At 35.2% G+C, this 26,506-nt stretch overlaps 2 protein-coding genes across 12 annotated transcripts; one reads left to right on the forward strand and one right to left on the reverse strand.

Moving 5' to 3' along the window:
* The first annotated feature begins 315 nt into the window (after positions 1–315).
* LOC139101684 (sphingomyelin phosphodiesterase) lies at positions 316–12,403 on the forward strand. Of its 6 annotated transcripts, none has more exons than XM_070655032.1 (12): positions 316–882; positions 6,238–6,314; positions 6,825–6,932; positions 7,042–7,250; positions 7,337–7,633; positions 7,718–8,110; positions 8,200–8,372; positions 8,470–8,832; positions 8,908–9,100; positions 9,233–9,417; positions 9,645–9,830; positions 11,616–12,403. In XM_070655032.1, exons 3-12 carry the CDS (start codon positions 6,854–6,856, stop codon positions 11,683–11,685), a joined length of 2,148 nt encoding a protein of 715 aa, XP_070511133.1. In that variant the 5' UTR covers positions 316–882; positions 6,238–6,314; positions 6,825–6,853; the 3' UTR covers positions 11,686–12,403. The 6 variants fall into 6 exon arrangements, 5 of the variants coding, with proteins under 5 accessions (XP_070511133.1, XP_070511132.1, XP_070511131.1 ...); XR_011545605.1 differs by having other exon boundaries at positions 318–882; positions 9,645–11,090; XM_070655030.1 differs by lacking the exon at positions 11,616–12,403 and having other exon boundaries at positions 318–515; positions 794–882; positions 9,645–11,581.
* Positions 12,404–13,001: 598 nt separating this feature from the next.
* Fucta (glycoprotein 3-alpha-L-fucosyltransferase A) lies at positions 13,002–26,486 on the reverse strand. Of its 6 annotated transcripts, none has more exons than XM_070655043.1 (9): positions 26,021–26,460; positions 20,471–20,710; positions 19,912–19,944; positions 19,509–19,598; positions 18,145–18,333; positions 17,850–18,074; positions 17,537–17,725; positions 17,099–17,334; positions 13,002–16,706 (listed from the first exon to the last, which is right to left on the reverse strand). In XM_070655043.1, exons 2-9 carry the CDS (start codon positions 20,633–20,635, stop codon positions 16,364–16,366), a joined length of 1,470 nt encoding a protein of 489 aa, XP_070511144.1. In that variant the 5' UTR covers positions 20,636–20,710; positions 26,021–26,460; the 3' UTR covers positions 13,002–16,363. The 6 variants fall into 6 exon arrangements, with proteins under 6 accessions (XP_070511144.1, XP_070511145.1, XP_070511146.1 ...); XM_070655044.1 differs by lacking the exon at positions 26,021–26,460 and adding an exon at positions 21,358–22,880; XM_070655045.1 differs by lacking the exon at positions 19,912–19,944.
* Between the last annotated feature and the right edge of the window lie 20 nt (positions 26,487–26,506).

Raw genomic sequence — 26,506 nt, forward strand, 5'->3', positions numbered from 1 at the left:
GATGATTCTCTTCAAAATTAGATGTCATTGATCAATTTTCTTACCCCTTAAGGCTTGACGCACCTATTGTAGACTCGACCTAAATCGCGCCGATCTGTGGGGTGTGTGGAAAAACCTTCAAGCTCTCCCACACTGAACGCGTCGAGCGACGGTCCAACGAGAGAGCTCCGTCTTTTTTAAAACCTTACGTTGATCGCGACGAGAAAGTTTACGGAGGAACTTCTGGTTAAATTTCACCGCGCGACTCGTCGCCTGGATCGTTCGATACGCGCTATAAACCGTTGAACTCGTTGCCGCGTTCAGAAACGTCACTCGAGCGACGTTTCCGAGCGCGGTTTATGTCCGAGCCTCCGGAGTCCTCGGACTGAACGTAGTGCGGTGTGCCAGTGGTGGGAACCGTGAATATCGTACGAAGTAGTATGAACGAGCGAACGTACACGACACAATCAGTTCATACCGTACACTCGGTACGAAAGGTGTAGCTAGTGTGCAGTCGCGCGCGACGCAAGTGACAGGTATTGCACATATGTGTGCGCGAGCACGCGCGAGTGACTTGATCGTCTTTTTTTTTTTCCTTTTTTTTTCCTTCTACAATCGAAAAAGATACAACGTGAGAGCGGTCTGGGCGGATTGAAATAATGTGGGATTGATAAATCGACTGTCAATCGGTGTGCGCCTCGGTGGATTCTAGTGATTCTCATCTTGTCTCCGCTTATTTTTCTTTTATTCGTGTTTATGCTTCTTTCTTCAATTCCTTCTTTTTTTTTTTTAATTTTTTTTTATCGCGATCTAGTTATCATTTGGTTACACACTGCAGGCGGCACCCTCGTCCTCTCACGTCAACATTCCTACGCATTTTGAAAATATCTTCGAAAGTATTTCGTGAGTATTTTGTCATTAATCTAAACACTTGTCCGTAGCTTTTACAGTTCTATCTGATGTAGGCATTTTATCAATATAGGTCTTTTAAATAAAAGAACTAAGTATGTGAAATTATAAGCTTTCTAATGATTTTATAAAATATGTACGTTACGTTTTCCTGCTCGACAGGTTATCTTGTCATTAAAAGTTGGGGAAGATAGCCGATATTTTGCATTGCGACATTTTGTTAATGCAAATTAATTATTATTTTATTTTATTTTATTTTTTTTTTTTAGTTAAAAGTAACGTAATATACTGTTTACGGGGCAGCTGTGGTTTTTTTTTTAATTATTTAAATATCAACGAAAATAGATATTCATGTATGATATCAATGTAAACATAATTTATCGTTTTAAGTAAGAAACAAAAAGAAGCTGTTCTTTGTTCTCACAGTAACTTATTCTTTAAAAGGCCAACTGGCACGAAAAAAAAAAAAAAGATAACGGATGTTTATGCGTAAGGTAGCATTCTTAGTGCAGACCGTGACTGATAAGCATTTTTTGTAATCAGAGTTACTTGATGTCTCAATGTCTTGCTTTAAGCTGATCGCATATTATCTATTTGTTCTTTGCTCATTGCTAGTACAACAAAAAAAATCCAACAGAAAATGAAATAGACATAAAATCTAAAGTATTTATTATTTAAATATCTTTTTACTTAACGATAGCATGTATGTATAACTTTGAGTATGTAATTTCTCGCTTCTCTCTCTTTCTCTAAAGTCCAAATGCAACAAGACTGCAGTGAGTACCCAGAAGCTTTAAAGTAAATTAATCTTTTTATCTACCAAATAAAATTCCAAGTTCCAAAGTGCCTAAAGGTTTCTATAAGTTTCAGATAATTTGTGAAAGTCAATAAAAAAAAAAAAAAAATTCTCACGCCACGTGTGTCGTAAGTTTAATGTAACTGATAATGATAAGAGTGATAATTGAATAGTTCCAAAACATTGTCTTACATCAGACTAGCGTTGACTGTATCTACAGTTACACACTGAATTATTTTGAAAAGAAAATATGTGTACGTGTGAATACGGATTCGACACTGATATATCACTAACGGAAGTCAGCTGCAGTCACATAACAATTTGTTTGTACGTACGCACCCATGAATTGTTTCCATTCGGAAGAGCAGAAACGGAGGATTAGAAAACAATGATATCACCTCGCAAAACTCGCTCGCTTGTAGAGAAGCGAATCGTAGAAAATAACAAATGATATAGAGGTCTTTCTTTTCAAAAATTAAAAGGAAACATTTATTTAGACGACTTTAAATGATTCGGCTAAATTAAACTTATTAAGTAGATTAATTTAATTGTCGTATCCTAATAATGCAACGTGTTTATTAGTATTTAATCGATTTAATTGGATTATAAGTATCGCGCGAGATACTCGCCTGATAATTTCTAGGCATTATACGAAGCAATTCTGAAGGTCTCGTTTAAGTTAATAATTGACGATGGCACTTGGTGACGTCACGTTGAGAGAGAGCGAGGAATTTAAGTAGGTTACTCGCGGACACGAGAGACGATTGGCTATTGGCCATGGAATATGATGATGAACCTCGAATCGAGCTTTGCTCGATACGTGAAAAATAGTTTTAAATTCACTCCTTTATTTTAACAATTTTTTAATTATTTATTCTTAATGCATTCGCGAGCAACAATGCAAGCTTTGATGGACCCTTGTAGCTACGTTTGTTGCAGAAGATTCTTTTGTAAAATTTGGAAACCTACTGCGGTACAGTAACAGAAATGACACTACGATACGTTTAAAAGCAAAGCCTCTCGAACGGAGAACTAGTCGACCACGTAATTATTTTAATTAATACAGAAAAAATATTGTTTTTCCTAATTGCGATAACTTCATTGTTATGACATGTTATTTATTACGCTGTTTAACATCAATTTTGCAACACGAGTGAGCACATCACACTCTGAATTACTTAAAATTGATAGCGTGAACGTGATAAAGATATGATTTCAAAGCACACGTGTACATGTGTTTATATACATATTTATGTTTGCTGATACAAATATGTTTATACATAATTATCTAAAATAATTTGCGTTTAAAGAACGTTTCAGCTGCACTGCTTATTTCCTTGTATATGTTACATGGGAAAGCAGCTTATTTTTATTTTATTTTTTTTCAAACTTTTATATCTCGACGAAGAAAAATGATATCGAAAACAAATAGATTTTAAAGCTATCAGTTAACACTATTGCGTGGTATCAACAAAATACCGAAAATAAATTTGTTGCCGATGTTACAGCATCGTGAATGAGTAGGCCGATTTCTTCACTCGTAGATAAGTTTATTTTCCAGATAAATTATATGTCAATCTTCGTTTATATTTTAAGTTGGCTAAAGAAGTATATTTTATCTGAATGATAGTTATCAAAAAGGTATGAAGAAATCGGGCATAAGTCTCAGTCCCAGATGTGCACGGTGTACAACGGACATCAATGAGATTATGTAAATCTATCCTGATTCTATCTAATTAAACGATCTATTGGTAGTATACGTTTTACACTGTTCGCATGTAGGACGTTACCTCTTTAAATTTATCAAAGCTATAATTTTTTAATCTTCTTGGCCTCATTTTTTTTTTTTTTTTTTTTTTTTTTAATTGTAGTATGATAGTCTAATTTAGACAACGATTTTCTTGTCGTTCAGCAGAACACGTTGGAAATGACTATTCGCACTTGAGTTAGAAAAGAAAATGAAACATTAGATAACGTAATCATGTCATTAAAGCCTGTGCAAACATTGAAAGAATGATAATTAAATCGATCAAGTTTAAGGCTATAAAAATCTTCATTTTCTTGTGAATTGTTTTTGCGAACGGTTTTGCACGACTTACAAGAGGTATGAAAGAAAAGTGAAAGGTGGTCGGATGACGCTGTTTCGATAGGTACTTACTTTTACCGATGTCACTTTTATTATTCAAAATATGTAATTTTTTTAATTACTTATATATATCAAATAATTCGTTAACTTTATTCTTTATTTGTTACTTTAGCGCACTAAAACTAAAGTAATTTTGCAGACAAAATTCATTCAAAGTAAATAGAGATAAAATTATAATTATAAAACTAAAGGAGAAAAAGCGACCGTGTGCAACAATAATAAGTGCTTCTTGGACTTCTTATAAAGAGAACTAGAACTCTTATAAAGACAGAAATTATGAGACGACCTTAACCATGAATGACGAAAGTGGATCTCTAATAACGTCATAGCAGCACAATGATTCGGAAAGTGAAAAAGTGGACGACTATTCCGAGGATGAAGTCAATACGCCACTTCCTGAATCGGCCGAAGAAACTAGAACTTTGTAAATGGAAAATTAAAAAAAAGCAATCAACCAGCTGATCACGAAAGTGGATTATTTGTGCCAGTACCTGGAATATCTTCATATTCCAGATGCAAATATATGATTTCTGGCGTCCGTAACTTTGTTAAAAAGTAAACGCACAATGTGCGATTTTATACGTATAATCTAATAATAATAATATATTTTTCTCTCTTTTTTTTTTTTTATAAATATATAATTATTTGGAAAATCCAGAGAAAGGAGGTCAAAAAATTTTCAACTGCTTTCTATGTAGGTCGCAATCGAAGCAATATATTCCTCATCAATATATAATAAGAATGATAGGAACATATGCGGTTTAGAGAAGAAATAATCCTCACTGACTACACGTATTTTCCTTATTATAGCGATCGTACAAAAAAAAAAAAAAGAGGGATTTTTAACGAGAAATTTCTTTTACGATCCAGTTTTGTCGTCGCGTATGCAAGCGTACTGGAATCTCGTTTAATTTACATTCAAAGTTCAAGTCGATGTGCAATAATCTGGCTTCTTCGTCGCTGCTTGTGAAATCCGAATAAGGACAGAAATTACACGTGTCGAATGAGAAACATACATTAATTTAATCATTTTAATGCAACACGATATTACACACATCTGAATAAACATTCTGTAATACTATACGTGAGGACGACACGTGCATACAGTAATTCGGACAGCACAAGCGACTATTTACTGACTATAATAATAACTAACTTTGATGCTATTTGGGAAACTTATTGAGTGCATACAACAAACGGATATAATATTTCTGTATTCTATGCCTTTTGTTATATGTATATTTAAATAGAGCCAGTATAAAATTATGTTATCCTACGTAATTTTTGCGATACATTTTTATTAGTCTAGTTTTAGATTACCTTTATGTACTTTACGTAAGTTTGTGCGCGATGGGACCAAGTGAGTCTTCTTTCGTTAGGTCCCCATGGTGGGTCAAATAACGGTCAACCGCGTATTCCACTTGGCCAGCCTATGCTCGCACATCTCGATTAACTGCTCGTCGACTTGTAATTTCAGCATCAACAAAAATTTGAGAACAGTTCTCGCGAGATATATTACTCTGCCGAAAGGAAGATCTTTAAAGGAAAACAATTTGTAATTTAATGTTGCCATTGTGAGAGCTAAAGCTTCTGTATTGCGATACATCTTTTTAATATTAATATTGACAATATTAATTTAATTTAGAAAAGAATAAATTGATCAACTTAAGGACGTGATTATCGCAAAACTTTTCTTTTTCTTTTTTTTTTTTTTATTTGAAAATTAAGATCTATTCAAGAATATTAAACTATTTTTATTATTGAATTTAAGCAAGGGATTAGATTCAACACACAATAAAGAAAGTGTAGGAATAAAAATTCATATCAAGTATTAGAAACAGCAATTTGCAACTATTTAGAAGTAGAAATATGAATAAATAATATAATTCTGTTTCCTATAGTGTCTAATTTTTTTTTTTCTGTTATGTATAAGGCCTTGCACTTGATAGCTTTTTGTATTTTTACTTTGATTGCTGAATTTTTACATTGACAGAAATGCTAAGCAATAAAGAAAAGAAAAAAAAAAAAAAAGATGGAATAGAAAATGGGAATATTCAGAAGCGCAGCAGATGTCGTTCGCCATTCACGGTTACGTATGCAACTTTCGCCGAAACTGTTCTCACTGACTCGCAGTAACTAATCCAACGGATTGAGATATGAGAATACCAGGTTCTGTAAAGCACAATTCAAATATAACGTAGCGAATTATACAATTTGCTTTAAATAAAGAAAAGGCAAATTTTATGTTAAATTTTTGTGTCAGTATGGAGAACGTAATTAATAATATTTTACTCTTTTAAAGCAGTGCATTTCATTGTATTGTCACCGTAAAACATTGAATAAATTATTGGTAGCCACAGTTCAACGTAACAATCTCAGAATTTGTTTCTTACGTTTGTTTCAGCAGAACTTGTCACTGGAGCAGCCGGACAAAGCATCCTACGATCAAATGAAAGCAAATGCGCTCAAGATAAATAAATTTACGTAAGTCAAGAACTCGTTCATTTTTTTTCTTTTCTTTTTTTTTTTTATGTGATCGTCTCAGATCATCTTCTGAAGAAACTTCCGTTATCGACGTAGAACCCGCTAACATTGTAAATAAATTCTTGCGGGAGAATCAAACGAGTTCCGTTAACTTTAATATAACGCGACGTGTTTCGTTAATTCAAACGGGAATGATTATTATTTTCCTCACATTCGAAAGACGCCGCTGTGCCATCACTGACCCACTTACGAGTAACTGTAATAGGTGTGACAAAGTCCTGAAATATGCCGAAAATTTCGTACGGTTATAACAGTATCGAAAGCGTTGGAATTCTTAGCGAGCGAATTATTGACGTAATCGATGTTAGTGTATTAGATACGTTCTGAAATAATTATATCAGAAGTATCTTTATATTATTTAGAATCTAAATTTTAGATACATAATTAACATAGCTATAATTTATTTTAACATATGCTCATTAGGCGTTTTCATTTTTTTAATGATTGCAGGTAACGAATACCAAAGAATACAAAATAGCATGCCAGATCAAGGTGGAAGAACAAGTCACATATTTTTATTATGTATTTTTGTGACCAGTTTAACATGGGTTGTTGTCGGTGCGTATAAATCTCAGAACTGTCTCTGTATTAGAAGTGACAGTGCCTTTTAGATATCTCTTGGCTATGCGCGGCGCATTTCACCGATCTTTCCTTCCGGATTTCACAGGAAATCCTATTCGACACAAGACCAGACGGGAAGCGGAGATAGCAACGACCAACTGGACAGCGCTTGCCGACGAATGGATCGCAGCAAAGGCCAGGGCAGCTGAAAGGATGGACATTGCTCTATTGCCATTCAATGAAAGGTTTAGGGAATTACCGCCTACAGCGGGGACCTTACTCGTCAATGGCTCAAGTTTGGAGCAACTAAACCGGGTAATTTTTTCAATCGTGTTCGCAAAGTCGCATGCAGGATTACTTACTTCGTCTCTCGTGCCTTTCATCCGGAAATTTGATTATAGTTAAATGGCTCACGGATGCTGTGGGACATGGAAACTGTTCAGCCAAATGGACAACTCTCTGGATTCGTAAACAAAGCTCTTAAGCTGCTAGATTTGAGACAGGTGATGATGGAGGTCGAAACATCTGTGATGTCTAAGGTCTCTTGTACCGCTTGTAAAGTCGGGGCCAGTTTGTTGCAGCACTATATAAAAACGGGCAAAACTGACGAAGAAATTATGGCCAGTATTTATCAATTCTGCGTGTCTCTCAATATACAAAGTCCTCGAGTTTGTCACGGAGTCACCATGCTCTTTGGGGTAAAGCTTTATTTTTATTAATCGCCAAATATATGTATTTATTTATTTATGATAATAATTAAAATTAATAAATCTGTGCCGTAGGGAGAGGTAATTTACGTGTTAAAACAAGTGAATATGGGTCCAGCGCAAATCTGTAGCTTCGTAATCGGTGATGCCTGTGAAGATGAATTTAATCCGCTGCACGAATGGGAGGTAGTTTTCCCGCCAGTAAAAAAACCGCCGATTAAGCCGCCAATTCCACCGCAGGAAAATGCACCAACGTTCAAGGTTTTGCATATATCGGATACACATTTTGATCCTTATTACGAGGAAGGTGCAAACGCAGAATGTAACGAGCCACTCTGTTGTCGACGTACAAATGGTGCTCCGTTGACCGCTTCGGCCGCCGCCGGACGATGGGGCGATTACAGAAAATGCGATACGCCGAAAAGAACGATTGATCATATGCTTAAACACATTGCCGATACGCATACGGTGAGTTTATCATTTTATTTACAATTATTAATTCTGTGAAACGCGATTTCACGTAATTAATATTTATTATTAATGCAATTGTTTTTTAGGACATTGATTACATTTTATGGACTGGTGATCTACCTCCCCATGACGTATGGGATCAAACGCGAGAAAACAATCTAAAAGTTTTACGTGACACAGTCGCGCAGATGGTAGAAATGTTTCCCGGTATACCGATTTTTCCAGCTTTAGGAAATCATGAGAGTGCACCAGTCAACAGGTATATTCGTCTTATATGTGTACGCGCATTTTAACTTCAATTTTTTTTAAAACAGTTATCACGTGTTATGGATAATTCGATTATCTGCTTTTTTTAGTTTTCCACCACCTTTTGTGCCTGAAGAAAACAGTATCTCATGGTTGTACAACGAACTCGATAAACACTGGCGACTTTGGCTTCCCGCCAGTGTGTCTCATACCGTACGTCGTGGCGCTTTCTATTCAGTCTTAGTTCGACCAGGTTTCAGAATCCTGTCTATCAATATGAATTACTGTAATAACAAGAACTGGTGGCTACTGATCAACAGCACAGATCCAGTCAACGAGTTGCAGTGGCTCGTATATGAGCTACAAGGTGCAGAGATCAATGGCGAAAAGGTGCACATAATTGGACATATACCTCCAGGACATTCAGACTGTATCAAGGTGTGGTCAAGAAATTATTATCACATAATCAACCGGTTCGTACTTGATTTGTTTATAAATGGCTGTATGGTATTAGATGACAGATGTTTTTCTTTTTTGCTTTTACACAGCTATGAATCAACAATCACGGCACAATTCTTTGGGCATACTCATTACGACGAATTCCAGATATTCTATGACACATCAGACCTTGGCAGAGCGCTTAGTATCGCCTACGTCGGCCCGTCAGTCTCGCCATATTATGATCTCAATCCCGGCTACAGAATATATTATGTTGATGGAGATCACTCCAAAACTACAAGAGTAAATAAAATAATTTTTTTTTATAAGTATAATTGAATATATCAAAATGTATAAAAAATATTGCTTAAACAATCTTATACGCTCTTTAGTTAAGTGTTATATTTTATCTTATAATTGATATGTGTATTTCAGATGGTCGTCGATCATGAGACCTGGGTTATGAATCTAAAGGAGGCGAATCTTTATGACTATCCAATCTGGCATAAAATGTACAGTGTACGGCAAGCTTACCAAATGGCATCACTTTTGCCGAAGGACTGGGACTCGCTCATTGACAAGATGACTAATGAACCAGCTCTTTTTGATCTTTACTACAAGTAATTTTATTCGCATCCTACGATACGTAATATCATATTACCCTATGCTTTGTTTTTTGTTAAACAAAGTAGATCAATTTTCAAAGCTTTAATTTCTCTACCAATCTAACTAAAATCCCATTATTTTTATAAGTATATAGTTTTTTTTTTATTATTATTACGTGATCATATATGGTCTATTAAAAAAAAATAATATAATTTTACCTATTTATTTTTGTCCATTGTAGGCATTACTATAAAAACTCTCCGGTGCGACCACCATGTAATGAAGAGTGTCGAAAGAGATTACTCTGCGATCTACGCAGTGGAAGAAGCCACGACCGCAAGGCGTTATGCCAAAGCTTGGAAGCAAGAATTGACGATGAAACGAGAACAGGCTGGCGTGCGTGGATCTATAAGGGACTTGCATTATCGTACGTAAAGAATTTGTGGTTTGAAATGCATTCTGGTAACGTTGACACTAATGAAGTCAATTCTTTTCCAAATATGACGAAATAATTATGAAATAATATAAGAAAGTTGAAGAAACTATAATAATTTACAATATTTTAGTGATTTAAATATACATTGAGATTGTGAATATTGTTTTACCTACGTGCATGTACATACGTGAAAGTAGTGTAAATATATCGCACTCGAAAGAGTTTGTTAAGTAAATAATTAAATATATAAATTGAAAATAAAATAATTAAAAATTAAATATATAAATATAAAAAAAATTTTGCATGGAAAATTAAGAACATTAGTATTTTTTTGATAAAAAGCGTGATAGTAAAGGAAATTATTCATTTCTTCATATGTTTCAGAGTTTTCTTTGTCCAGTCGTAATTCAAGATTATCATATTTTTATGCATGCTCCTTCGAGTGTCGACATAAAAATGAGAAACATTTGCAAATAACAGTTATTGTTACATATACTATAGTATATTATATTATATAGTTTTAATTGTGTGCCTTATGAACTGAAATAGATACGTTATATACATATCAATTTTTTTTAACATAGTAATTTTGCCAATAAAACGCATAATACTTAAAAAAAAGGTGTTGGGATTGTCTAATCTGTTGTAAATATTTCTTTTCAATTGTAAATGCATTTGAATCACATTTGTCATTACACAGAATCACTCATAATGAAAATTAACGTATAAGTTGTTTTGTAATGTAAAAATGCTTTTTCTAGGAGCACTTATGTTAGTCTGATAAACGCACTATAGCATTAAGTCAGCTTTGTCTCATCGAAAATATCAGTTTTCGTTTCTTTTTTAATGTTAAGTCAACATTTATGTAAGAATCTGTGGACACGAATGCCAATCGTAGTTCTAACGAGCCATAGCCAGCCGTAACAGTTTAATTCTGTATTTAATTGCAGAATAATGTTAAAAAAAATTGAATTACAGAATAATATTTTATAAATGACTCTCATACTTTTGTTTAAATTCAATTTTTATCTTTACGCTTGCAAAATTATTTAACAATATAATATCTGTTTTATACTGTCAATGTCAAAATGTACACTTGCGACAGGCTTCTCAAACGGAGGTAGCATACTTGTAACTACGAAAAAAAATGGGTTAATTTACACATATCTAGACATAACCATATCTAGACCATAATCTTATTTGGTGATGGAGAATAACAACCAGCGATATATGTACCTTCTGCACATTATAGTAAGTAGCTCAAACTGTACATAATAATAGCGTGTCTGTGTGTTATGTATCGCATATAAGAGGCACGGTAGTGCGCTGCGCCTATACTTGGCGTGAGGCACTACCGTGTTTTTGATACATTTGTATATACATATACTAATATAATTGTAAGCAATCATAGCTGCATAATTTTCGTGGTTGCAGTTGTTCTATTTATCAAAAAATTGCACATAACTATTTTTAACGTTTCTTATCTAACCTGTTTTATTAATTATTGCGATTATTATAAATAATATAAATAATAAAAAAATATCTTGAGATATTAGGTTAGGTTGATAATGTGATTATGATAATTAATTTATTATTAAAAACGTTAGTTTATTTAGAATTGTCATTAATTCATAATTGTTTGAAAAAGAAATATTACTGTTTTTCAATAATACACAAAAATGGTATATTCCTGAGTTTTATCAAACTTGGTAATTAAAATAACGAATATATACTAATTATTAATGAATATTATAGTAATCTGAACTTCTTTTGCAGAATGTCGGTGGTAATGGCCATTCCCAGGTTTGCTTACAATTTACCGAAGTACGTCTTAGGACTGGGTTAGAACAAAGGAACGGATACCAAGTATAATTCAACTTATTGTGATGTTAAATTATTGAAAATACTCATGCTGTCATCGTCGCACTCAAAATGCGAATTTTAGCGCCATTGATAATCGATAATAATATTCATCAAAAGTGAACATTGAAATTAACTTGCAATCTTTTTGTAAAATTGAACTATTTGATGCGTTAAACCTTCAATTTTAAAAGAAATTAAAAAAGAAAAAAATTAAATTAAATTAATTAATATCTGGTAAAGATTTTATATGTAACAAAATTTTAACTGTTTCTAATTTTAGAAACTGGATTATTATAACATTGTAAAAGAATTTTTTTTTAATTTATGTACTTTTGTGATATTATATATCTCTTTTTAATAATAGATGCACATAAAGAGTTAAAGAAATGGTAATCAAAAAAAAAAATATTTTATACTACTTGCGATTTTTAGATCTTAAGTGTAACAAAAGTGGGAAATTTTTTTTTCTTATTTGAGAAAGTATTCAATTTAATTGAATAAAAGAAATATACATTTCTAAATTTTAACGCGCGAGAAAATGTTTCACATGAATCTGTATGCGGATCTCATACGTTTATAGAAATAAGCATAATTGTTATCGACTGTTTACATATCTCCGCTTAATGAAATTATGCTGTGTTTCAGCTTGAATCCTGATGAATTCTGTGTAATATATGTAAATAAATGCAAATCTTATCGTACATATTAATTTGATTTCTCGATACCTGTTGTAGTTTGATGTGCAATTAATTAATTAATTAAGATAATCAAACGTTTGTGAAATTATCTTTTCTATATTAAATTATACAGACCGGTTACTTTACCAAGACTGGAGCTGTGTGCAGCCGTTCTTCTCACTCGTCTCGCAGCTCACAAACTTGGATTCTTGACACTCCGGATCCTGCATCTGCCTTATAAGCATATAATATTATTTAATATCTTAGGTATATTCTTTTAATATTAAATATACATTTAATATTTTATTATACGTAAGATATTAAATAATATTACGTGGAAGAGCTCGATGGTTGCTCTGGGGATGCTTCAAGATCATCCGTCTCAGCGAAAAACGTACGTAGCTAACAATGTTTCAAATCGTTGAATAAAACAAAAAATAAAACACCACGAAATTGCAAAATTATGAAAACTACGGCGATTCTGTCGAACAATTTGAAATATTTATGTCACTTGGATGGGAAACAGATCTCGTCGTGACATGTATGTAAAAAAATCAAAATTGCAGACGCACCTTTGTAGAAAAAAAATCAGAATCTCTTTGTTAATAAATCTTTCGACTGATTACATTTTAGCGATGGTCTTTTATATCATAATTAATTTTTACATACATAAAATATCTGAGAAATTATGGGGAATGTCTACGTGGACCTTCCGCCTTGTTGATTCGCGGAAAATTGATGTGCGCATGTTACGATTAAGACGATGACATGATTTTTGATTAATTTTTGACAATCTTACATCATTATGGCACTAATCGTGGCTTGCTAAGAGCAAGTAACGTCCGACAAAAAGAACAAAAAAAATTTTATAATAAGCAGATTTGCGCCCAAACGGACCACATTGTCTGTTACGGTTTATCATAGAAATTTTTTAATATCGATTCCAATGCATTATCTACTAGAGCTGTGCGAAATAGTGCTTTACTTTTGAATCTGAAACGTGAATTCGGTTCAAATCGTTATGTCGTAACAAATAATTTCAAGATCGACTCTATCGCGGGGTTGGTGAAGAGTCTTGAACCGACTTCGCGTTCTCTCAAGGCAAATACTACTCGCGTAGCTTTATTTATTACCACGATCGACATATTCAACGTTACGGTGACGAGATGCTCTTTACGTTACAAGAACACAATTATCTTAATTCGTACACGCTACTATTTACAAATGTGCTATCTAGAGACTGATGATAACACCGGGGAGTCGCCGAGAGAATACGTAATTAACATTCGCCGTTGAATTTAGGGTAGATTCATTTTCTTTCGTTTAGTAATTGCAAAATAAGAGCTATTTAGTTCCATCAAATTCTCAATTATCATTTTATGATCCGTGCACATCGAGGGTATACAACACCGACGGTATACTCGTGAAACATTTATTTATCACATATTTCGGATATATCTCGATATCGAGAATACGTTATTCTCTCGCGCCCTTTTCGCCGCCTACATACACCTAACGTCTGGTACTTATATTCAGATCTACACTGGCCGCTTGAATCGGTAATTCGTCGTCGACGTACACACGCATCTTACATACGTCATGCAGCAGCACCAATTGTTTCAGGCAGCACCAATCTTTAATAAACTTAACAATGAGACTAAAAATTGTATTACAGTCAGATTTCGCTGTTCTGCCTTGTTTCTTTTTTTTTTCAACGGGAATATCGAGTTACGTCGACTTCCAAAAAAAGAAATTTGATTGAATTCGTATAACATCGTAGGATAACATAAATAGGTAATATCTTTTTGACTACGCATTATAATATAACTTAAATACTGTAAAAAAAAAAAATCGGTTGTCCAAGTATTCGAGATATGCGCATCTTCTCGATGTTAATTGGTACGATCGCCACTTCGACTAATTTATTTAATTATCTAAATATCTAGTTACTGCTTGTGCGCACTGTGAACAATTATCATAACGTAGGAACCGTTCGAGATCGGTGGTTATTAAATTTGTCTCGTGGTGACTATATTGTGATTTTACATGTGTTTTACATTACGTGCGTTTCAAATATATATTTTTGCGCTTTGCTTTCGTTTTTTTTTTTTTTTTTATTTTTTTTTTCGGTGCTTCATGTCTTTTCTTTGGACCGATTCTGTCCAAGTTTGAGCTACGTTTGAGCTGGCCTAGTGGTCAAACCGTAAGTCGTTGTTTTCGAATTGACACTAGCCATAGAGTGAACATGATTAGCCATGATGATACGTACTGTGTTTCGCGCGGATAATTGGTACAATTTAAAATCAATTACGAAAAGAAACTATAATAGGAATTATTTCAAACAGGTACTTGCTGTATATAATACTAGAATTATAAATTATATTCGAAAATATTTGACTAAGCTTCTTCTTGACTAGAAACAACGAACCTCGACAAAATGACTTAATGAATTGCAAAATTCGTGTGCACTCAGGGATAAGACTCGTATATATATTATAAATTCACGCACGCTTATCGCGAAAGCAAATATTTGTACCCTCAGTAAATACTTTGTAGTTAAAAAATGAATGCAGTCCGTTTCGTAAAATATAAAAAAAAATACACGCATCCTTTTAACCAAAAATATAAATGCAAGTAACTTATATACTATGAACATTTTAATTACACATCCAGGAATTCTATTCATTGTATTAATAAATACTAATATTTAAGGAAAATTGTTATTTCATACTATTGCCGAAAAAATTAAATCTTAAATAGGTCAAGTAATCTGAATGCACATAAATTTTTTAGATCTCGCAGAAGTTACAAGAAAGACTATTAATATTAAAAACAAGAACAATGATCCTCACTTTGCAAAAATAAAAAAAGCAAAAAAAAGTTTAAAAAAAACAACGAGCCCTCTCTTTCCTCGACAAAAACTCAATTTTATATAAAACTCTTTTAATTTACATGCAAATCTAGTAGCTGTTTATTTTCTTTCTTTCATTAGATTGCTGTTACTCATCCAGTACGTTTTAAATAAAAATTTAATTTTAATTTTTTATTTCCGGTATGTCTACTTTTTTAAATCGAACAGATAATACTTAGGATCTCAAACAATAAACGTCGATACTAAATTGATAGTAAAAATCGAAAACCTTGAAAACAAATTACATATTGCACTTGATTCTCGCGATACGTATTATATTATTATATTTTATGAACGTCGTAAAATTTTTTCCCCTGAATAAATTTTGCTGTAGTATAAATAAAGCGACTTTTTAGGAATTGTCGCCGTTTTCATAAAACTTCTTATTTCAATTATTTGTTCACCGTCTGAAAAAGGAGTGTGTAGAAACGTTATTTTGGAAGATTTGACAATTAGGCACAGAGATTGCCGTTCTTCAAAAAAATTCGTGCATGTCTTTTCCTACGAGCGAACGTTCTCATTTGAAGCTTGAAAGATTTGTCTGCCTCGCCAGTTCGTTTTTTATTTTTTCTTGTTTAACTTACGTCCATGTCTCGATCGCCGAGTAAATTCGCTTCGTTCGCGCAGTGGTGGAAAACTGCACGGGTACCACGTAAACTTTTCAAGCGCCCGTAAAAGCAGCCGAGCGATGAAAGGTCGCGTGACACTTCCACTGATGAGGGTTTTAACACCTTCTTCAGAGCGGCACAAGTGCCCGTGAAACGGGGCCACGCGATTTTTCACGTGTCGCCAGGCTGTCGTTTCGAAACTTGCGATCGGTCGAACATCTTCAGGCGGTAAGTGGTCCGCCTTGGACAACACACTTATTGTTAGATGCGAAAGCACGATATACTTTCTCCTAAGCTTCTAAGCTTCCGGCAGCCTCTTAACCCCAGGCAACGGTTTGTTTTGGAAGAATCAGAATCGTTTGTAGAAATTGAGCATTTTGGGCGCACGCACGCACACACGAAACTTTCCATTGCCGCCGGAAGAGTTTAATCCTTTGAATGTATCCCCGGGGCGATTTCTTCTCTTCAGGTAGTTTGCGGACGTGTGAGATCGTGTTCCCGCCACGAGCTCGTCGTGCACACCCCATCTCCTCGCCACCATTCGTTCACGTCCTTGTAATATTTCGGCGGACGATCGTCGTGCAACATGGCGCATACCCTGCACCAGAAGAATGTATTAATAAACTCACCGGTGCCCTTCCAACGAAAGTACGAGTTGTACAGGTCGTCATCGCGGTCCAGCCGATGTAGATACTCGGCGAGTTCCTTCGGTGATTCGAACTCGTCCACGTGGATGTAGGAACGGTACGGCGCGCTCCGCGCGTAATCCGTTGGGTGAGCGCCCATCACAATGGGCAGGACATTATGCCTGCGTATCCAAAAAAAAAAAAAAATTAATTAATACAGCTGTAAAAAGAGGAAACTATTTCATTAAAAGAATTCCGTGTTACAGGCATATTTTATGCACGTGCATGTTTCATTCTCAAGAATTAACAACACCACTATCTCGTTCAGGAGTTTAATAACGTGAGTAGAGAAGATTAGGTAATGCGAGTTAGTTGGCACGCGACCTTATTCAATACACTGTACAAGTTGGCAAAGGTTGCTGATCTCTAGGTAAAATGAGCGAGCGTATTGAGTAGGTCGACATACATTTGTATCTCGAATATGTACCATGACTCTGTACGTATCGTATCCGCCAACAAAGATCGAGAGTAAGAGGAAGGAGAAAGAGAGAGCAGTAAATGCCATCGCACATACCCAAGTCCGTTAACAAAGAACTTCTCCGTGATGTAGTCTTTGCAGTTGGAGTTCTCAAACGCGAGATAAAATTTGTAGTCCTCGTCGAGCATGTCGAAGCACGTTTGCGACTGTGATCGTGGACACCGCAGACTGCCGCACGCACCATAAATGTCCACCTGGATGTATTTCGAGAGTTCCCTGGCATAATGCATGCGCTGATTTCGGGGATGGCAGTTGGAAACGAACCAGGCGACCTGATTAAATGGCAAATGAAGACAAATGTCATATATGATAATATTTATTTTGTATTCGCTAGGAGCGAGAATAATAATTAATGTACTACGATAATAACATACTCGATATTATAATTATAAGAAGTATATATTTTAATTTGTAGAAAAAGTGAAATATTATACTTAATAAATATCTTTAAATTAATCTAATCGGGGATTTTACCTTCTTCGTTTTGTTTGCTGCATAATTAAACGTTTGCGGAATCTGCATTACGCTAGAATCGTAATATTGCCATCTTTCGTAGGGTGCTACTATATCACTGTCACGCCGATACGTGGCGGTCCAATTGATAAGGGCGCTTTTCACACTCTGCGTGTGATAAGGGCATTCTAAAAAATACAGCATCCACACCTGCCAAAAATCGCATAAGGAATTCTTATTAAAAATAATAAAACCACTCTTACATATGCGGCGAGTCAATTGCATTTTCTCGGGTTCCAGAAATTAATATCGCTTATTATTGCGTCCAATTTACCTGATCGTAAGATCTTCGTCCAACGTGAGTGATGTAATCCTTAAATAAAATGAGATCGGCGCTGTCTGGATTGTCACGAACAATCGTGCAAGTATTGACCGGGCAGCGTTGCTGAAAGAATATTTCAGGACCGACTTTGGCTTCGGCCATCCCGTGAGAAATCATTATTTTTTTCAATTGATGCTGACCATTTGTTTTATTGTAATCGGGTGGCACAAACATTAGCTGCAAAATTAATTACAATATTAGTACAGGTTCTTTAGAGAAATCGCTGGTTCTTGTGTAATTGAATTACCTGATTAGTTACACGATCATCGTAAGCATCTTCTTCCGGCCACAATTGAGCTAATCTTTTGCCGGTATTGCGAGTTCTTATCGCTGGATAAGGTCTTCTGGTTCCTCCTTTCATGTACCAAGGTCTTCGTGATGGATCCAAGTCTATTGAATTTTCGTTCAAGCTTGCGGTTCCATTTATATTTAATACCTTTAAATAAAAATAAAAGAATGTACATATATAATAATTCTTGCATTACGATGTTATTCTTTGCTGCAATTATAAGAACAGTACTACAAGCTAAAGAAACAATTTTATAACAGATGAATTATAATGATCTTGCGACTGAAGGAGAATTGTTTAAATTTCTTGATAAATTTTATGTATGAAATAAACATATTTGTATATTAATAGAATATATTCCTATATTAATTTTACTTTTTGATAAAAGTATACATATCATAACTACTTATCAGATAAAGCTTATCAAGAAATTAAAATAATCTGCCCTAGATGACACATGGTTGAATTAATTTATTTAGTATCTATAATACTTAAATAATTATAATATCTTATTAATTAAAATTTTTTTTTAATATGTCAGTTTTATTAGTCTATTCAGCAAATGCGAAAACTCATGCATTCATATTAGTTAAGTGATGACTTGTAAAGTTCCTAAGTACAATATTATGCACGGACAAAAAACAAAAGCTTTTTTCTTTTCTGACATATTACATATTTTATTTTATAATATGTAACTCAGAGTAATAAAAAAAAATGTCGAAACAAAATTTTCTCCTCCTACATATGGACAATTATAAAAAAAAAATGTTACACTATATTGCTACGCAGGCAATAGTACGAAATTAAGCTGACATTTTATCTCCCGACACGAACTGAGCCAAGCGAGAGAGAGCTAATCGGCATCGTGGAAAAGCAGCAACAATCGGGCAACAATAAAAACTCTACATCTTCTCTTTAAGTATAAATTACCACTCACATTTTATTTGAAAAACACTCAAATATATTTCACTGTATGTTTGGCCATAAATTATGCGATTCATTAACACTATGAAAGCCCAATCGAAAAGATAGAAGCCTCTACGTTCGAAAAGCAAGCATACGCACTATTTATTAATTAATTTTTTTTTTTTTTTTAAAGCGTCATAACAAGCAAGACGAAACACGAAAAAAGTAACATCATTAAACGAAATCTCGTAAGAATAAAATGTATATGTCTGTACACATATTTTCTTTATGGAAATTATCTTTTAATTGGCATATTTAGAAATGCGAGAAACTCATAAGATTTAGCCTTTCAAAAATGTCTTTTTTTTTTTTTTTTTACATGTTTTTGAGTTAATTGACGCTACAATTGACCGTACCTCGGACGAAAGTTTTTTCCTCACTCGTTCCCGAGTACGTAATACTCGCATCGTCGGCTTCTTTGATTTCAAAGGCCAATCGGGTTTCATCTGCGAGCGAAATTAATTTTTATTTCTTTAACCGTAATTCACTCCGCAGCAGTTTATACTACATAGATATCGTACATTTTTACTATTTTCCTTGTATTTGATTAAAAGATACAGTTAGCAATATATCTAGCATAGCAATCACGGTGGATAATCATCTTTAAGATATGGATTTTTCTTTTACAATTACAAATATTAATATAATAATAAATCAAGCTAATGCACCATTATTTAATCCGATTGATACGCCAATTGTCGATTAAATGTCACAATCAATAAAAATATTATATTCGTACGTATCAAGGTAATAACTTACTCTCATGCCGTTTCCTTCCGAAACAATATCGATCTGCAATTATAATCGCAGAACTGTAGCTATGAATAAATTAATTATAAACTACGCCGCGGAATATTATATATATATCGCAGGAAAATACTGTATTAAATATCACAATAAAAAAATTTTGTTCGTCATTAAACCCATCGACATTGCAACATAAAATTAAAATTAACGAACATTAATTTGTAAAAGTTATTATATTTAATTAGTGGCTGCTTACAAGGGTGCTTTTATATATTTTTAAAGTGTCGTTCGATCGTCTTTAAAATAAATGAAGGTCGACGAGAGATAATGAATGTTCAGTGACACGATTTAACGTGATCGTTAAACAAAAACTATAATTAATTGTTATAATTAATTCAACAATATCGTCATGTTGTATTTCGGATTCACAAAAGTAGATTTAAGAAGTTGATAATAATAAGAAACATTTTTCACGTGATTAATTACAGTATTTTCTTTATATGTGATGAAATAGTGATTTTTTTTTTTTCCTTTTTTTTTTAATCTAGGCAATAAATAATTTAGCACATACCTTTGGCCCATCGCCGGCGGCTCGGACCGATTGCGGCTGGGCGGGATGTGGTCGCATACTGTGCCATATGTCGTCCTGCAGAAGATTCAGCAGGACGAGCAACGTGCCCGTCAGACATAGCACGTAGAAAAAGTATCTCTTCAGGGAGAAACGCGGGAAACCCATACCGCCCGGTTCCTTAAGTCGTCCGTGATCCTTATCTAGTGGCCATGTGCCGTCACTTTGCTCCACGACATTCGGCTGTAACAAAAAAAACATCAATTAAAGATTAATAAGAAAAATCTGTTGACTTTTATTAAATAATTCAAAGAGAATCACGTAATTTTCCGACAGCGATATTTCAATTAATTTAAATACGCATAATATGCGGCCAGCACTTTGCATACGAGCATATAAATTTCTAGCGAAACAAACTCCACGTATACAACGCGTGCAGACCTATTCGCGCGCGAGATATGTTATCCTAGAGTACTGGCAATATTCGATAAGATTGTATAACCTTGTTTATTTCCGCAATTTTTTTTATAATATCGTTCGATCAAAACACGATAATATCGCTTAAAGTCTACAAACTGAAATCATTTTAAAGAATCTTAATTACTGTATACATTCATTGCCTAAGAGCCAGCACTCATCTTCGTTAAAATTGGGGATGAAACGACTTCCTGAATATCTTTGAAATAAGCTTAAAAATCGGTTCTTCACGATATTATAAATAGAGATTTCCTATTCTAAGTGAATAAACTGGAAACACCGGCAGGGGTTTTTTTTTTTACTATAGGGTATGACAAATGCGATAAATTTTAATTGAACGCCTACGAAGGACGCGGCACGTTTCCGTGAATTTCGCGCGGAATGCTCTTGCAACTTATCGATAACTCGCTCACCCCTTGAGAGAAGCGCCAGCTTCGAATCGTTTCGACTCGACGTCATTAAATTAATTTCATCGCGGAAAATAGCGTCTGTTGTCCAACTACATCATGTCGCACGTATAAAAACGAGGTGCAACGCTGTATTAAAATCAACTCGCTCAATATTTGTACGCTGTACGTGACTAGCAATTTGTCATTGGTGTTATATGACTCGTCATTAGCACACGCTGCCGCCCGGATCATTCGATCATCCGCACAATGTGACACACCATTTACTTAACATCACCAACTTTAAATTAACAAAGAACGAAACAACACATGGATTAATTCGAAGGGGAATTATATCTTTGCCCGCCCGAAATATTCCTGGTTCTTCCGGTTTTTATTCAACATTTAAGTACGCTATTTTCACACGGCCGTGCTAAACCTTGCAATAACTCGCGCGCAAATGGTTGCAGTAAACCTGTGCATAGGCGGACTGTTCGAATGTCACTGTCCATTAGCAGACTACCCAAGCATTCGCTTTGCATCGCTATCTTATCACGCTTGCTTTCGTAAGTAATAAAATTACCTACATATCATACTGAAAAATATACTTGGAGCTCGCGTTTTTAGCAAATTTCCGAAATGTGCATTCCATATATTTTTTATTTTTTAATCACCTTATGAGGAAAAAATATGAAAAAAATATAAAAAAAGGAAAAACTGAATTCTGAAACGAACAAATGAATCTATTCATAATGTTGAAGCCATTTTGACTATCTTATCATCGCTAATAGTAGCATTTTGCATGTACCTGTTCTTTTTATGGTCTTTCCAAGGCTGAAACAGCCAACTTTGCGTAATGCACGCTAATCATGTAAATTTTCAAGATTGCACATTCGCTGATGGGATTAATGTTTTATTGACTTTTACCATTAAATGTGGTGCTTAACAAATCTTTTACCGCTGTAATCACGTCATCTCGAACATCAAGTATCATTAATAATCATAATTTCATTAAAAATTGAAAGACACACTGGCATTTTAACGAGTGTGCCTTTGGAAAATAAAATTTTCTACCACCATTGTGCAGCTCGATACCAAACTTTGGCATATTTTCCGACGACGACGAGAATCTTCGACTTTAAAATCCAATGAAACGTGAACGCCTTTACGTTCTCATTAATTCAGCTTGAATTAATACTGATTCGATTTAAAAGATTTAACGTGATCAAGCGTTATTTTAAGGACGATCCACAACTTTTGCAATGTTCTAACAATTCTTATCGTTAGTGTAAAACTTTCACCTGTAGCGTACGATCGTAATTGCACGACGATTATTACCAGACGACGACGAAGCGATTTTATAAACGATTACGTGTTTACGCAGCCAGATAACACTATGGAGTCGATGAACGAAGTCGTCGAATAAAATATAATGCATGTGGGCGTTCGCGCATCATCTCGTAATCGTCAATTGTGGATATGAGCCTTCGTTCTAAAGAGGACCACCGTGACAAAAGAGAGGCACAAGATGGGTATTTCTCGTCGCAACGCACTCGTAAAAAAAAAAAAAAAAAAAAAACAATGAAAGTACAGGGTGAAACCGGGTGCAACGTCGTGTGCAGCCGCCGATAAATTCTGTGTATTCTTGGTGGATAAATATTGTCGTTGCTGTTCCGGTCGGCAGTTTGGTGACACGCTAAATTACATTCGGGGTCCCCGTCACGGCGCGCGCGTGCATTGTCACCTGCATCCGACAGAACATGTGCATAATAAACGTACCAAATGGCGATAATTATCGGTACGTTTACGCGAACAAACGCGGCAGAGGCATCTGCACGAATTGAATTAGCCGTAAACGGAACACTTGGTTGCGACAGCCCAACGTGGTTTCTAAATATTCGAGTTCTTTAAACCTATCCTCCGTTTCTTTTCCCTTCAATATTCCTGACATGCTTTCTTTCCTTAATGCTTGACACATTGATTACAAAAAAGAAATGCTTTATAATTGATACATTAAGTCCTGAGATGTATTGAAAAAAAAGAAAAAAAACCAAAAGAGGCAAACTTGGTAAAGAAAAGCGTAATTTTAATTTTCTACCAAACAAGATACCTCGGAAACGTTTCAAACGATTCGACCGTGATCTAGGTCATTGCGGACATCCGTAATGTAATTGTTACGATCGCGAAATAACCCAGATAATTAACAATTGCATTGAATTTAGTTTTACATATTATTCCCGGTGACAAAGAGATTTGACGCTGAGATAACCGAAGTGACTACATTTTTTTTTTTTTTAATCTCCGTTAACGTGGCAAAGCTTATATAAAATACAATTTGCACGTTGCCTCGTATAAAGTATGAAGTCTACACCGAGTGTTCAAGAGACAAAATTATTTTCGCAGCGGCAACAATTTGCCAAGAAAAAAATTAAAAAAAAAAAAAAAAACCAGAAGAAATTCGATCGAGTCGATGCCTATCGCAAAGGGGACTACTTCCACCGATACAATTTAATTTCAATCTCGATTCAACTTGCGTTTTATCTCCATTTAATTCTAAGAATTAGAACAGGATAAACGTCAAGTTAAGTTGAGATTAAAGTCAATCCGTGTCGGTGGAACCAGCTATACCGTTGTATCCCGAGCGTGAATCAGCCTTCACGCTTCGCACACCTCCACCGTCTTCACCTTTCTGTGCCTCCCCCTAACACCCCTATGTTGTGCCCCATCGTGTAGCAACCGCACGCGAGCGCAACCCTACCATCTTCTATATCCAAACCAAACCCCCCTACGACAAGTGCGCCAAAGTAATCGAGTCAGACCGACATTTGCCACCGACACGTATATGTATATTTAATATGTAAGTGTATATTCACATATTCGGTCTACGACACGCGATCGTAAGCATTGAACTTCTCGCACGGAACATCGATATTTCTGGTAACGTTAAAACATGTTTTTTTTTTTTTTTTCTTTCCTTTCTTTTTTTTTTTTTTTAATCGTTACACTTACGACAATGCACACAGACTCGCCTACCGAAAATAAATGAAAATCGAAGATTTGCAGAAACGTGGGAACCGTATTTGTAGTAGCAGTTGTTACATTAGCAGCACGAAAAATGTATTTCCTATGCAGTTGATTTAACTTCCATTCTATTGATCTAACGACGTAAATTGAATCCATTTCGAACGATCACTTCGAGCTTGTGTAAAGCTTCACTGATCGGACATAACTGTGCAAAAGTGTACGTTCTTTATTTATTTTTAATTTTGTATTCTACTCTATCATCATTATTTTATCATACTTCACGAGGCACTGACTTCGTCACGTTTTCCTCAATAAGTGTACCCTATAATAAAAATATCTTTTGGCTTATATGATTAACTAATCGATACTGCTAAAATTCTCTTTCTCATATTGATCTACGTTTCCAGAATATATTTTTATTTTACTTTCGAGTCTAATAAAAATTCCGTGGAAGTCAATATCTATTTAATAGTAAAGTACCCCTCCCCCCCCCCATCCGGTGGTAGCAGAACATTTTACAATTTTACAAATAGAGCTCGATACGTGTCAAGAAAGTTCACGACGTTATAGTCCCGAGACAGTTGAAATCCTCGACGGGCCGTCGAGTTGCGAAATAAAAACGCGAGGGTATAAGTAAGATACCAGGAAAGACAGGCCGTGCGCGCACATGAGACTACGCTGGAGGGTAAAGCTGTGAAATAGGCGAAACTATTTCCTCAACTATGCGACGGGACCATTGATGAAGAGGAGAGCACACAACGTTCGAAACTTCCGCGATGAATATTGTTTCCGTTGTGCGCCGCGAAATATTATCTGTTAATAAAACACAAGTCACAAATATAAAATTATGCAATTAATAAATAATAATTGCGAGATTTATTTTTTTTTTCTTTAATTAATTGGAAATATTAACAATTTTTTTTTGTTTTTGGTGAAATAAATTGGAATTTATTTGATCAAGAATGTTTTAAATTTTAAGTCAAGGTGTAATTCTGAAATTTTAATAAATTTCCGATTTTACTGACGGGAAATTAATGCACGTATTAATGCGCGAAGGGGATTAAATGTAAATTGTTTGTCGTTCGGCACTTTGCATTAAAAAAAGTTGATAGGGTGCAATGTATTTTGTATGCATGTGCGCACGTGTGTGTATATTGTAATAAAAATATATATATAAAAAGACAAGAAAATGTATAATTATGAATGTGTATAAAATTAATTAAAAAGTAAAAGGTTTAATTCCTATAGCTTTTCTACATCGTACTGTACGACTTTAATTAATTAATCTTAAAACTCCCGGTAATCTCTTTGTACTTGTAATTTGTGTTTCATTTCCACGAGGAAATTATTTAAAGTGCTCAGATCGAACGGTTCGTTGATGTTCCACGGCAAACACGCTACATATTCCAGTCTATCAAAAAAAAAAAAGTCCATTTTTCATCGTACATATAATCGAGTGAAATATAATTAATAGCGAGTAGCTAACAAATCTTTCGATCGCTTTCGCCCTCGCCCTCGTAGTCCTCGAAGGGCGCTACATCGTTCAGTCAGGGAGTCGAAAGTCTCGCGAGATCACGTCTGAGAAAAAAATCCACCCACCCTTGGCTCCTGGTACCCGATTCTTCATAAAAAAAATAGGAAAAAAAAAAAAAGAAAAGAAACTTACCAAGATCGACACGTGGGTGACCACGGAACTGTCCTCGCACGGAAACTCGCTGACGGACAGACGGACGGACGCACCCACCCCGGGACGATGCACACTCCGGTTCGGTCACATGTCAGAGCCCTTTCGTCCGCTGCCGATCCGTGCACGGTGGTATCTGCGGCGTACGCGCGGATTCGTTCATCCCCGCGGCATCAAGCAGGTCACGCGCGTTCTAGACGGCCGGCCCAGCCCGTCGCTTCTGCCGTTTCGGCGAGCCTCCATCCTTCTTCTCTTTCTCTTCCATTTTCTCCTACCTCCCTCCACGGGCCGGCTCGCGCCTCGCTCCTTCTCTCTTTCGCGGACAAGGGAACCGCGAACAATCACCCTCTCCTCCCTCAACGCCCTGTTTCCCTCCGGCAGGACCTTCCACCGATAACCGACACCCCCAACGCCTCCGACCCACCGGCGGCGAGGGGGTAAAATCCATAAGACATGCGTCTGCGCCCT

The sequence above is a fragment of the Cardiocondyla obscurior genome, linkage group LG04 (genome assembly GCF_019399895.1).
Source record: "Cardiocondyla obscurior isolate alpha-2009 linkage group LG04, Cobs3.1, whole genome shotgun sequence".
NCBI classification, from domain to species: Eukaryota; Metazoa; Arthropoda; class Insecta; order Hymenoptera; family Formicidae; genus Cardiocondyla; species Cardiocondyla obscurior.